The sequence below is a fragment of the Heterodontus francisci genome, chromosome 6 (genome assembly GCF_036365525.1).
Source record: "Heterodontus francisci isolate sHetFra1 chromosome 6, sHetFra1.hap1, whole genome shotgun sequence".
Classification (NCBI taxonomy): Eukaryota; Metazoa; Chordata; class Chondrichthyes; order Heterodontiformes; family Heterodontidae; genus Heterodontus; species Heterodontus francisci.
The window spans coordinates 11,062,782-11,075,133 of record NC_090376.1 but is presented as its reverse complement, the minus strand read 5'-3'; the positions used below and the strand labels follow the sequence as shown (position 1 = coordinate 11,075,133).

The 12,352-nt window shown below is 42.1% G+C and overlaps 1 protein-coding gene across 3 annotated transcripts in view; it reads right to left on the bottom strand.

The window, feature by feature from the left end:
• acer3 (alkaline ceramidase 3) overlaps positions 1-12,352 on the bottom strand; it is a 274,469-nt gene that overhangs the window by 134,547 nt on the left and 127,570 nt on the right. For all 3 annotated transcript variants that reach the window (XM_068033113.1, XM_068033115.1, XM_068033114.1), the window contains exons 5-6: positions 5,811-5,892; positions 2,525-2,560 (exon numbers count right to left, since the gene is read on the bottom strand). In XM_068033113.1, coding sequence (XP_067889214.1) covers positions 2,525-2,560; positions 5,811-5,892 — 118 coding nt within the window. The remainder of the gene's footprint in view (positions 1-2,524; positions 2,561-5,810; positions 5,893-12,352) is intronic.

The window sequence follows — 12,352 nt, the reverse complement described above, 5'->3', positions numbered from 1 at the left end:
CTTCATGTAGCAGCCTAGACTGCAAGTGTCAGCAGCTTATACAACAATGTTATCTTGGCTGATCCTAACCCCATCCACATGTGGACTTTCCAGAAGGTGGGTCACAGAAATAGGAATCCTGGATACTTCTTCCTCTCCCAGACCCAAATCCAATTTTAGTATCCTTACTACTGCCCTTGTTAGGATCAACCATAGACCCATGGGCTGTCTGACTCAGTACTCGGCCATTTATCTACTAAGCAGTTAAGAAAAGCTCTTAAATATCAAGCTTAAATGGCATGAAATCATAATTCCCCATGAAGCATTAAAATAACCTTTAATTCTTCCGAAGTATCCAATAGAAGTCTATCTCGTTTCCTCTGCTCTAACTACGAATCTGAATTATGGTTTCTCTCTGACCACTGGCACTGCCGTACCGTTATCTGGCAGCAGGAAGCATGACTAAGTTAACATGGTCAGTTTTTCCTCTTTAAGATCTCAAATGCCTAGCTGTCACACACCACCCAAACAAGGCGACCAAAGCCTGATGAAATTTTCCAAGACCAGACAGTATTTATGCTTAGTGCATTTTAAAAAAAACTAGTTGAGAAATCAATGTTGCCAAAACACAACCATGGGGTGATAAGATATGACTGGATATATCGAGAACTATTGCACGTTGGAAAATTTGCAGTTGTTCACTGACATACAAGGCACTTAACTATGTTAGGTCCTCCATCAATGCTTCAATAAGAACTCTTTTTAAAGCAAGGAGCCTCAATAATAGGGGCCAAGTTCAAAAAACATTGCACAAAGCATTACTAAATTTGAAAGCAGCAAGAGAGAAGACAAGGTAAATCAGGTAATATGGTTAGGTGATACTGTGTTGGCTTAAAAGTCTGAAAATTGTAGAAGGAAAGACTATGGGAGGTAAGGAACTTTGAAGAATATATGCGAGGCTCAATCACTGGATATGGAGAATTAGGGAGGCAAAAGAGTTTGTAAAACAGCGAAATTTGAGCATAGAAGGAAGAAATAAAAATTCACGGCATCAGTAACCAGAGTATTAAAAGAGTGAGAAAAAAAGGAAGGCCTCTAGGGGCTGAAACTAGCTAGATAGCTCTACCAGAGAGTCAGCACAGACAGAATGGCCACCTTCTGTGTAGTGTGATTCTGGATAGGGCAGAGAGATTGGAGAATAAAGGCAAGGATACTGATTGGTCAGAGTGTTATACTTTGATAAATCCTGTGTTTTCCTAACTTACAATACCAAGTGTCATTGATTCTCCAGGTATATTTAAATTAAATTTCAACTTTTTGCACTCCAGCTAATGACAGTATAAGTATTGCCAGTACACTGGCACACTAGCTGATACAGTTGGTTCAAGTACTATGATGTTTTTCTGTCATTTGTTTCAAATAGGAAGGTGGCAGAGTGATAAATACGTTGCTTAGACATGATATTAGAATGTAGTGTGCAGGTGGGCTGGAACATGCACCCAAGGCAAAAAAAAAAAGAGTACAAAGAACATGCTACCATTTTAATAGAATGATAGCTAACACTATCCAGACAGGGGAAACAGCCTTTCACCATGTACCCATCAAGCCTTCTAAGGATTTTGTATGTTTCAATTACTTAATCTAACTTTTCCAAGTATAAACTGTATAAATAGTATTCCACCCAGACTTGTGTTCCCTTCTAACCAGCTGGAAAAAGGGTTACATACCATTTCAGATAATTACCCAGTTCCCATACTCACGTACTTGCCGGCAGCAACAGCAAAGTTAATTTATATCACCCACACCCAGTCTGTGGTTATGAGACAGACAAAGTAGGCAGTGTCATAACTCTTAACTCACTACTGCATTTTGAGATACCCATGCTACAGCAAGTCACTCCTTACAGTAATTTAATAACATAGTCTGCCACCCACACTATGCTGCTTCCTCGCCTGAAAGTGTTGACTTTTTGGTGGGTACAGATCAAAGACGCATACAGTGTACTGAACAGACTCCAGATAGAATAGATCATGGGATAATTTTCCGTTTGGCCCAGGAAACAAGGAATTATGTGAAGAGGCTGTTTACAACACATAAATTAAGCAAAATCCATTGAGATTTAGAATAATAATTGGTTACGAGTTCAGAATTAAACACAAGAGGAAAACTCACTCTGAACTCCCATGAAAGTAGCATAGCCTTGAAATCATGTTCATAGGCATACATACTTTTTACACACACATACACACACAAAAAAAAACTTTTAAATCTGGAAAGTAGCATTTAGCAATTGACTAGTAGTCAGGGTTGCGGGGGACAGAAACTCTGAGTTTCTTGAGATGCATAAGCTAGATGGGCCAAACATTCTCTATCACCTCTATGTGATCTTTACACACTGAGAAAAGACCATCTTGTTGTTCAGGGAATTCAATAGTTTTTTAAAAAATTTACACAGTAATTACTGTATCTTTCTTCTCATTCAGTATCTGACAAAGATGCATATGGGAGGGCAGTTTCAAAAGTAACAATCTTCAGCATTACTAACCTGGTGAAACACTGGCTCCTTCCACTGGAGATATACCTGTTCAAAACAAGAACAAAGTAACTGGAACACAGAACAAACCAGAAAGCCTTTAACAACAACCACTGGATCACTAAATATCCCCAATTGCTCTTCGATCAAGCAACAGCCAAGGATCAACACCAAGGGCTACTAGTGCAGTTATTAGGGTAGATTAAGCTGAAAGGTATAAGACTTTCACCCCGCCTGCACAGAGTTCCAATAGCTCCAATGTAAATGAGCACAAATACTTCTTTGCCTTGTCTTAAATGTAGTGTAGTGGAAAAGCAGCAGGGTTGTTTCAATTTCTTCTCTTGTCCCTTTGCTACCTTTATTTTTAATTTCACACATACTGTACTAGTTACAAAATATGAATGAAGTTGCAGAGTACTGAAGTCCCTGCACAACAGGGAACGCAGCCATAATCTCCCATGTCACCAGGCTTCCAATCACCACTGTGGGCAGGAGGTATTATCAGAAGGAGATTTCTCAGGTTGCTGTCATCTTCCTCCTAGGAAATGGTTGAGGAGTAGTAGTGATGGGCTCTTGTACTATACTTAGAGGGAATAGAGTCAGAGGGTCATTTCCGGCACAGAAGGAGGCCATTTGGCCCATCGAGTCCATGTCGGCTCTCTACGGAGCTTTGCAGTAAGTTCCACTCCTGGATCGATCCCCATAGCCCTGCAAGTCTATTTCTCTCAAGTGGCCATCCAACTTCCTCTTGAAGTCACTGATAATCTCTGCTTCCACCACCCATGTGGGCAGCAAGTTCTAGGTCATTACTACCCATTGCGTAAAAAGTGCTTCCTCATATTCCCCCTGCATCCTGCCCAAAACTTTCAACCTGTCCCCTAGTCCTTGTAACATATTAATGGGAATAGCTTTTCCTTGTCTAACTTATCTAAAACTGTCATAATCTTGTACTCTTTTATTAAATCTCCCCTCAATCGCCTTTGTTGTCAATGATACTGTCAATGAAAACCATACTTCAAGATTAATCCTTAATGGCACAAAATCAATAGTCAAATGGACAAATGAGAGTTAAGAAAAGCCAGCATGGATTTCTTAAGGGAAAATCATGTTTAACTAACTTGCTGGAGTCTTTTTTGAGGTAACAGAGACGGTTGATGAGGGCAATGCTTTTGATGTGGTGTATATGGATTTTCAAAAGGCATCTGATACATGCCGCACAACAGACATGTGAGCAAACTTGTAGCTCATGGAATAAAAGGGATGGTAGCAACATGAAATTAGCTCAGTGACAGGAAACAAAGAGTAGTGGTTAATGGATGTTTTTCGGGCTGGAGGAAGGTTTATTTATTTATTTGGAGATACTGCACTGAAACAGGCCCTTCGGCCCACCGAGTCTGTGCCGACCAACAACCACCCATTTATACTAATCCTACATTAATCCCATATTCCCTACCACATCCCCACCATTTTCCCACCACCTACCTACACTAGGGGCAATTTACAATGGTTTGTAGCGAAGTGCCCCAGGGATCAGTGTTGGGACCCTTGCTTTTCCTGATATATATTAATAACCTAGAACTTGGTGTACAGGGCACAATTTCAAAGTTTGCAGATGATACGAAACTTGGCAGCATCGTGAACTGTGAGGAGGATAGTGAAGAATTGCAAAAGGACATAGACAAGTTGGTGGAATGGGCAGACAGGTGGCAGATGAAGTTCAATGCAGAGAAATATGAAGTGATTCATTTTGGTCGGAAGAACATGGAGAGAAAATATAAAATAAAGGGTACAATTCTAAAGGGGGTTCAGCAGCAAAGGGACCTAGGTGTATATGTGCATAAGTCATAGGTGGCAGGACAGTTTGAGAGAGCAATTAATAAAGTATACAGTACCCTGGGCTTTATTAATAGGGGCATAGAGTACAAGAGCAAGGAAGTTATGTTCAACTTGTATAAGACACTAATTCAGCCTCATCTGGAGTATTTGCGTCCAATTCTGGGTGCCGCACTTTAGGAAAGATGAGAGGGCATTGGAGAAAATACAGAAAAGATTCACAAGAATGGTTGAGGGATGAGGGACTTCAGTTATGAAGATAGATTGGAGAAGTTAGGATTTTTTTCCTTGGAGAAGAGAAAGCTAAGAGGTGATTTGATAGAGATATTCAAAATCATGAGGGGTCTGGACAGAGTAGATGGAGAGAAACTGTTCCCACTCGTGCAAGGATCGAGAACGAGAGAGCACAAATTTAAAGTATTTAGTAAGAGAAGCATAAGTGACATGAGGAAAAACTTTTTCATGCAGCGAGTGGTTAAGGTCTGGAATGTGCTACCTGAGAACATGGTGGAGGCAGGTTTATTGGAGCATTCAAAAGGGAATTAGACTGTTATATGAAAAGGAAGAATGTTCAGGATTACGGGGAGAAGGCAGGGGAATGGAACTGAGGGAGCTGCTCTTTCAGAGAGCCAGTGCGGACACGATGGGCCGAATGACCTCCTACTGCACTGTATAGATTCTGAGAGTCTGTGGTCAGCTGGGGCTCTATTGGTAGCATAATCACATCAGAGTCTGAAGTTGGTCAGTTCAAGGCCCAATCCAGAGATTTGAGCACAAAATTTAGACTGACACTCCAGACTGCTACACTTTCAGAGGTACTGTCATTCAAATGGGATGTTAAACCAAGGCCCCATTTGCCCTCAGGTGGGCATAAGAGTTCCCATGGCACTACTTAAGAGGAGCAGGGGAGTTCTCCCCAGTATCCTAGCTAATATTTATCCCTCAACCAACACCACTAAAACAGATTACCTGGTCATTTATCTCATTGCGGTTTGTGGGATCTTGCAGTGCACAAATTGTCTGCTGCATTTCCTATATTACAGTGGCGATACTTCAAAAAGTACTTATTGGCTGTGAAGTGCTTTGGGATATCCTGAGATCATGAAAGGCACTATATAAATGCAAGTCTCTTTGTTTCATTCAATGGCCTGATGAGGGAACATTAACCTATCAACTTTAAAGAAGGAAAGAACAGAGCAGTTGCTGGCTTCTCTCAGTGCCACAATATTTGTTGGGTGGCTGATGCTTGCCTTTAATGCTACCGAGCATCATTCAGTCACTTACTAAAAGTAATAATGTGCTGGGAGTGCAGACGGTTCAAAAATGTTTCATTGATGCAAACTCACCAATGACACAAAGGCAACGGTCCCAATCTAGAACTTCTTTAATAAAAAGATATCATACAATATAAAAATGAATATCCTGCACAGAAAGCAATTTAAAAAAAATAGGAATATAAACTTACTACGGTCACTAGCCCACTGAATAGTACCAGTATAAAAGCTAGAAGGTAGTTGCGCGTGTTCTTGTGTTTGAAGCATTCGTACCTGAACAAAATAACAGAATATTAGACTCAAGACCTAAAAGGCCGCAAACCCATTCTTGATAAAAATGCTGTACACACACTTGGGAAAACAAAGATCCTAATTTTTGAAGGTATGCTGTTCAGGATCAGTTTCAATTTTTATTATATTTTTGCAGTGTTTCACCATCTTCTAGACTCACAATGTCCAGCCCAGAGATCACTTTGGAAACCTGACACCTTTTGGATATCACTATTTCTCTCCTTAAGACAGTGGCCAGTATGATTCTGCTGTCCAGTTTCACAAGCAGCAACCCTTTGGTACCTGACCCAAGTAGGCCATTCTCAACGGGTGTACCTATAAAAAGGTATCGAAAGGCTACTGTGGCAGGGAATGTCTGCCAAGCTGGATCCTTCCCTTACCTAAGGTATGCTGGATTAGGTGATCAGGAATGGGAACTCAGTTTGATCTTCTTACTCTTTTAACCCAAGACTCTAAGCCAAAAGAATACTTTCCAAGCACAGTTCCAAACAAAGTCAGCTATAGTTAAGCAAAGGGCAGGGATTGAGCACTTCGCCTTCCTTGTCTGTATTGCTCAATATCACCTGATGCAATACCCTCTGAGTAAACCTGAAATCACTCCATTTATATAAAGGACTGCTGGGGTTTTACCTGGGGTTAGGGGGGGGGTTAGTTCAGGATCTTCGATGGCTTTGCACGATACCAGATTGAAAGATTTGAGGACTGCAACTGCCACACTCAAAACATTCTTTAAAAAATACCATATTTGTGCAACAATCTTGCACCATCTTTCTAAATTAGGTGCTCCTTTAAGTCCCCAATTTGAGAACCTAGCCAACACTAAAAACTCCAGTAAATAGAAACAAAAAGTGCTGGAATTCTGATGCAAGGTCACTGACCTGAAACGTTAACTCTGCTTCTCTCTCCACAGATGCTGCCAGACCTGCTGAATATTTCCAGCATTTCTTGTTTTTAATTTCAGATTTCCAGCATCTGCAGTATTTTGCTTTTATTATACTAAAAACTCAAGTGATCAGTTTGGCTCAGTCAGTAGTACCAGAGTCTGAAGGCTGGAGGTTCAAGTGCCACACCATGGGTTTGAGCTCGTACCCTAGTGCTGATACTCCAATGCGGAGATTTGCTATTCTGTTTCAGCCGGACATTAAGATCTTTTGGCAATGTTCGAAGTAGAGCGAGGGCACTGGTAGTGTCCTGGCCAAACATGCCCCGATCAACCAGATCCAAAAAAATAAATTGCTGGTTATTCATTGCACTGCTGTCTGAGCAGCACCATTGTTGTGAGCAAATGTCCACCATTATAGTCACTGCAATTCGAAAAATGATTTACTCTCTGAAGTGTTTTAAGTTTGCCAATATTTATCCCTCAATCAACATCACTAAAACAGATTATCTGGTCATTATCACTTTCTGTTTGTGGGGGCTTCTGTGCTCAAATTAACTGCCATGTTTCTTACATTACAAAGTGACTACACTTCAAAAGCACTTCATTGGATGTAAAGTGCTTTGAAACATCCAGTGGTCATGAAAGGTACCATATAAATGCTAGTGTTTCCTTTTTTGTTCTTTCACAGAGATACTTTCAGCAGGAGTATGAGAAAGAAACCAGCATCAATTTTCCCCTCCTGGATCCTAAAGGACAGAGGCAAATGGCAGCACCACACAGCTGACCTCCCCGAGATCAGCTAATCAACAGCCCAGAACCAAAGGTCAAACCTGACCTTCATGATCTGTAAGGCTCGTGTTGCCCCATTGCATAAACATTCTGACTGATTGGGGGGAGTTCTAGTCTACACATCCGAAACAGTTAGTACTGATTCATACAAATGCATTTCTTTTAGAAAACAACATTTCAGGATACTGTATGAGTAATTTGAGAGATGACATGTACCAAGCACAGCATTGCTTGGGAGGAAAAAGATGACTTTGTAGCTCTTGTTCCTAAAGCTCTTCACCACTGGAGTTTTTCTCATGTCTGGGTTTGATATAGTCTAATGCGATGATTAGCCAACATTATTATCATTTTATCATGTGATTACAAGGACAGGAGAAGGCAAACTGGATGGAGTTTGGCCTTTTTTCATCTAACAATTCCTATGTTCCCATGTTTGCAAACCAGACAAAGATAAATACTGATGTACGACCATGAAGCTTCGAGAATGGTGTTTGGTTTGATGAGGAAAGGCAAAGAGAAACTTGGCAATATTTTTGCTCAGAAGATTAAAATGAATTCAGGAGAATCCACATATGGAGGAGACTGTAAATGGTGTGTAGGAGGAATGGTCTTTCCTTGCTGTGTTTTCTTGTATTAAATAGAATTTTACAGCGCAGAAACAGGCAATTTGGGCCAACAGGTGTATATACTCTATATAAGCCTTCTCCTGCCTTACTTCATCTTACCCTATCAAATCCTTCTATTCCTTTCTCCCTCATGTACTTATCTAGCTTCCCCTTAAATGTATCTATGCTATTGCACTCTTATGAGATGGAAGAGGTATAAAATACCAGAAGAGACAGAGAGAGAAGGGGTGGATGGGGAAAGAGACAATTAATGAGGTGAGCAGCGCAAAGAGAAAGGGGGGGCAGGAGGAGATATTAGAGTCATCAGAGTGCATGGAATGCGGAAGGTCTCACCTGTATCCAAAAATAGGAAACAAGTCAACCAAGCAGGTTATATCACAATAGAAAGGGAGGGGCAGTGAGCTCCAAGGGCCGTGGTAGCAATGTAGAAGCGAATAAAGTTGCACTGTAAGTTTGTCATCAACCGTGATGTTACACAGTCCTACCGATTGTGTTTTTGGAATGCATTGGGCTTAAAGAACAAAGAACAAAGATAATTACAGCACAGGAACAGGCCCTTCGGCCCTCCAAGCCTGCGCCGATCCAGATCCTCTCTCTAAACATGTCGCCTATTTTCTAATGTTCTGTATCTCTTTTCTTCCTGCCCATTCATGTATCTGTCTAGATACATCTTAAAAGACGCCATCGTGCCCGCATCTACCACCTCCGCTGGCAACGCGTTCCAGGCACCCACCACCCTCTGCGTAAAGAACTTTCCACGCATATTCCCCCTAAACTTTTCCCCTTTCACTTTGAACTCGTGTCCTCTAGTAATTGAATCCCCCACTCTGGGAAAAAGCCTCTTGCTATCCACCCTGTCTATACCTCTCATGATTTTGTACACCTCAATCAGGTCCCCCCTCAACCTCCGTCTTTCTAATGAAAATAATCCTAATCTACTCAACCTCTCTTCATAGCTAGCGCCCTCCATACCAGGCAACATCCTGGTGAACCTCCTCTGCACCCTCTCCAAAGCATCCACATCCTTTTGGTAATGTGGCGACCAGAACTGTACGCAATATTCCAAATGTGGCCGAACCAAAGTCCTATACAACTGTAACATGACCTGCCAACTCTTGTACTCAATACCCCGTCCGATGAAGGAAAGCATGCCGTATGCCTTCTTGACCACTCTATTTACCTGCATTGCCACCTTCAGGCAACAGTGGACCTGAACACCCAAATCTCTCTGGACATCAATTTTCCCCAGGACTTTTCCATTTACTGTATAGTTCACTCTTGAATTGGATCTTCCAAAATGCATCACCTCGCATTTGCCCTGATTGAACTCCATCTGCCATTTCTCTGCCCAACTCTCCAATCCATCTATATTCTGCTGTATTCTCTGACAGTCCCCATCACTATCTGCTACTCCACCAATCTTAGTGTCATCTGCAAACTTGCTAATCAGTCCACCTATACTTTCCTCCAAATCATTAATGTATATCACAAACAACAGTGGTCCCAGCACGGATCCCTGTGGAACACCACTGGTCACACGTCTCCATTTTGAGAAACTCCCCTCTACTGCTACTCTCTGTCTCCTGTTGCCCAGCCAGTTCTTTATCCATCTAGCTAGTACACCTTGGACCCCATGCGCCTTCACTTTCTCCATCAGCCTGCCATGGGGAACCTTATCAAACGCCTTACTGAAGTCCATGTATATGACATCGACAGCCCTTCCCTCATCAATCAACTTTGTCACTTCCTCAAAGAATTCTATTAAGTTGGTAAGACATGACCTTCCCTGCACAAAACCATGTTGCCTATCACTGATAAGCCCATTTTCTTCCAAATGGGAATAGATCCTATCCCTCAGTATCTTCTCCAGTAGCTTCCCTACCACTGACGTCAGGCTCACCGGTCTATAATTACCTGGATTATCCCTGCTACCCTTCTTAAACAAGGGGACAACATTAGCAATTCTCCAGTCCTCCGGGACCTCACCCGTGTTTAAGGATGCTGCAAAGATATCTGTTAAGGCCCTAGCTATTTCCTCTCTCGCTTCCCTCAGTAACCTGGGATAGATCCCATCCGGACCTGGGGACTTGTCCACCTTAATGCCCTTTAGAATACCCAGCACTTCCTCCCTCCTTATGCCGACTTGACCTAGTGTAATCAAACATCTGTTCCTAACCTCAACATCCGTCATGTCCCTCTCCTCGGTGAATACCGATGCAAAGTACTTGTTTAGAATCTCACCCATTTTCTCTGAGTCCAAGCATAACATTCCTCCTTTGTCCTTTAGTGGGCCAATCCTTTCTCTAGTTACCCTCTTTCTCTAGTTACCCTCTTTCTCCTTATATATGAATAAAAGGCTTTGGGATTTTCTTTAACCCTGTTTGCTAAAGATATTTCATGACCCCTTTTAGCCCTCTTAATTCCTCGTTTCAGATTGGTCCTGCATTCCCGATATTCTTTCAAAGCTTCGTCTTTCATCAGCCGCCTAGACCATATGTATGCTTCCTTTTTCCTCTTAGCTAGTCTCACAATTTCACCTGTCATCCATGGTTCCCTAATCTTGCCATTTCAATCCCTCATTTTCACACGAACATGTCTCTCCTGCACGCTAATCAACCTCTCTTTAAAAGCCTCCCACATATCACATGTGGATTTACCTTCAAACAGCTGCTCCCAATCTACATTCCCCAGCTCCTGCCGAATTTTGGTATAGTTGGCCTTCCCCCAATTTAGCACTCTTCCTTTAGGACCACTCTCGTCTTTGTCCATGAGTATTTTAAAGCTTACGGAATTGTGATCACTATTCCCAAAGTAGTCCCCTACTGAAACTTCAACCACCTGGCTGGGCTCATTCCCCAACACCAGGTCCAGTATGGCCCCTTCCCGAGTTGGACTATTTACATACTGCTCTAGAAAACCCTCCTGGATGCTCCTTACAAATTCTGCTCCATCTAGACCTCTAACACTAAGTGAATCCCAGTCAATGTTGGGAAAATTAAAATCTCCTAGCACCACCACCCTGTTGCTCCTGCATCTTTCCATAATCTGTTTACATATTTGTACCTCTATCTCACGCTCGCTGTTGGGAGGCCTGTAGTACAGCCCCAACATTGTTACCGCACCCTTCCTATTTCTGAGTTCTGTCCATATTGCCTCACTGCTCAAGTCCTCCATAGTGCCCTCCTTCAGCACAGCTGTGATATCCTCTTTGACCAGTAATGCAACTCCTCCACCCCTTTTACCTCCCTCTCTATCCCGCCTGAAGCATCGATATCCTGGGATATTTAGTTGCCAATCATGCCCTTCCCTCAACCAAGTCTCAGTAATAGCAATAACATCATACTCCCATGAAGCTTCATTAAGGCTTGGCTGCAATCTATCGAATTTAAATGAAAACACCAACATTTTATCATTTTCAGATGTTACAGTAAAAATGCCCCCCACTTTCAGACCTGAAAAGTGCCCAGTCCACCTGAAATTACCCTGTAAGTTTAAGGTATATCAAAAATTTGAGCAACAGGTGTAGCTTGCAGTTTCACGCTGCTACTATGCAGTAGCAACACGAGTGGTATTTTCCACTTAAAAGGATGCTGTCAAGCCAAAAAGATGCTCTGCCTACCACACAAATGAGTAATGTGGTATATGAATTCCAGTGCCAGTGCAATGCCAGGTGCGTAGGCCATAAGTCCCAATAACTGGCGGATGTATCAAACAGCATGTCCCATCGGCTGTTCGCAATAGCCACAGTACTGACCGTACTCAACCAGCCCATACTTGCAAAACTCAATGTCTAACATTAGATGTGATTCCACGATTGGACAGCACTTACTGAACAATCTTCAGTGTGCTAAGAATTACACTAACAACCAATTTAAGATTACCAGTTGAGCTCGCAATGTGGTTCAGTTACTCTTGCTAGAAGCTATATATATTCAGAGTCAGGGACCTGTCCTCTACAGACAAAAGGAACATGTCCAGATGCTATATAGGAAGAAACTTTTTCCCTTAGCGGAGGTGTCAATAACCAGGGGGCATAGAGGGGATTTGAGGAAAAGATTTTTCACCCAGAGGGTGGTTGAAATCTGAAATACACTGACTGAAAGGGTGGTCGAGGCAGGAACCCTCACAATATTTAGGAAGTATT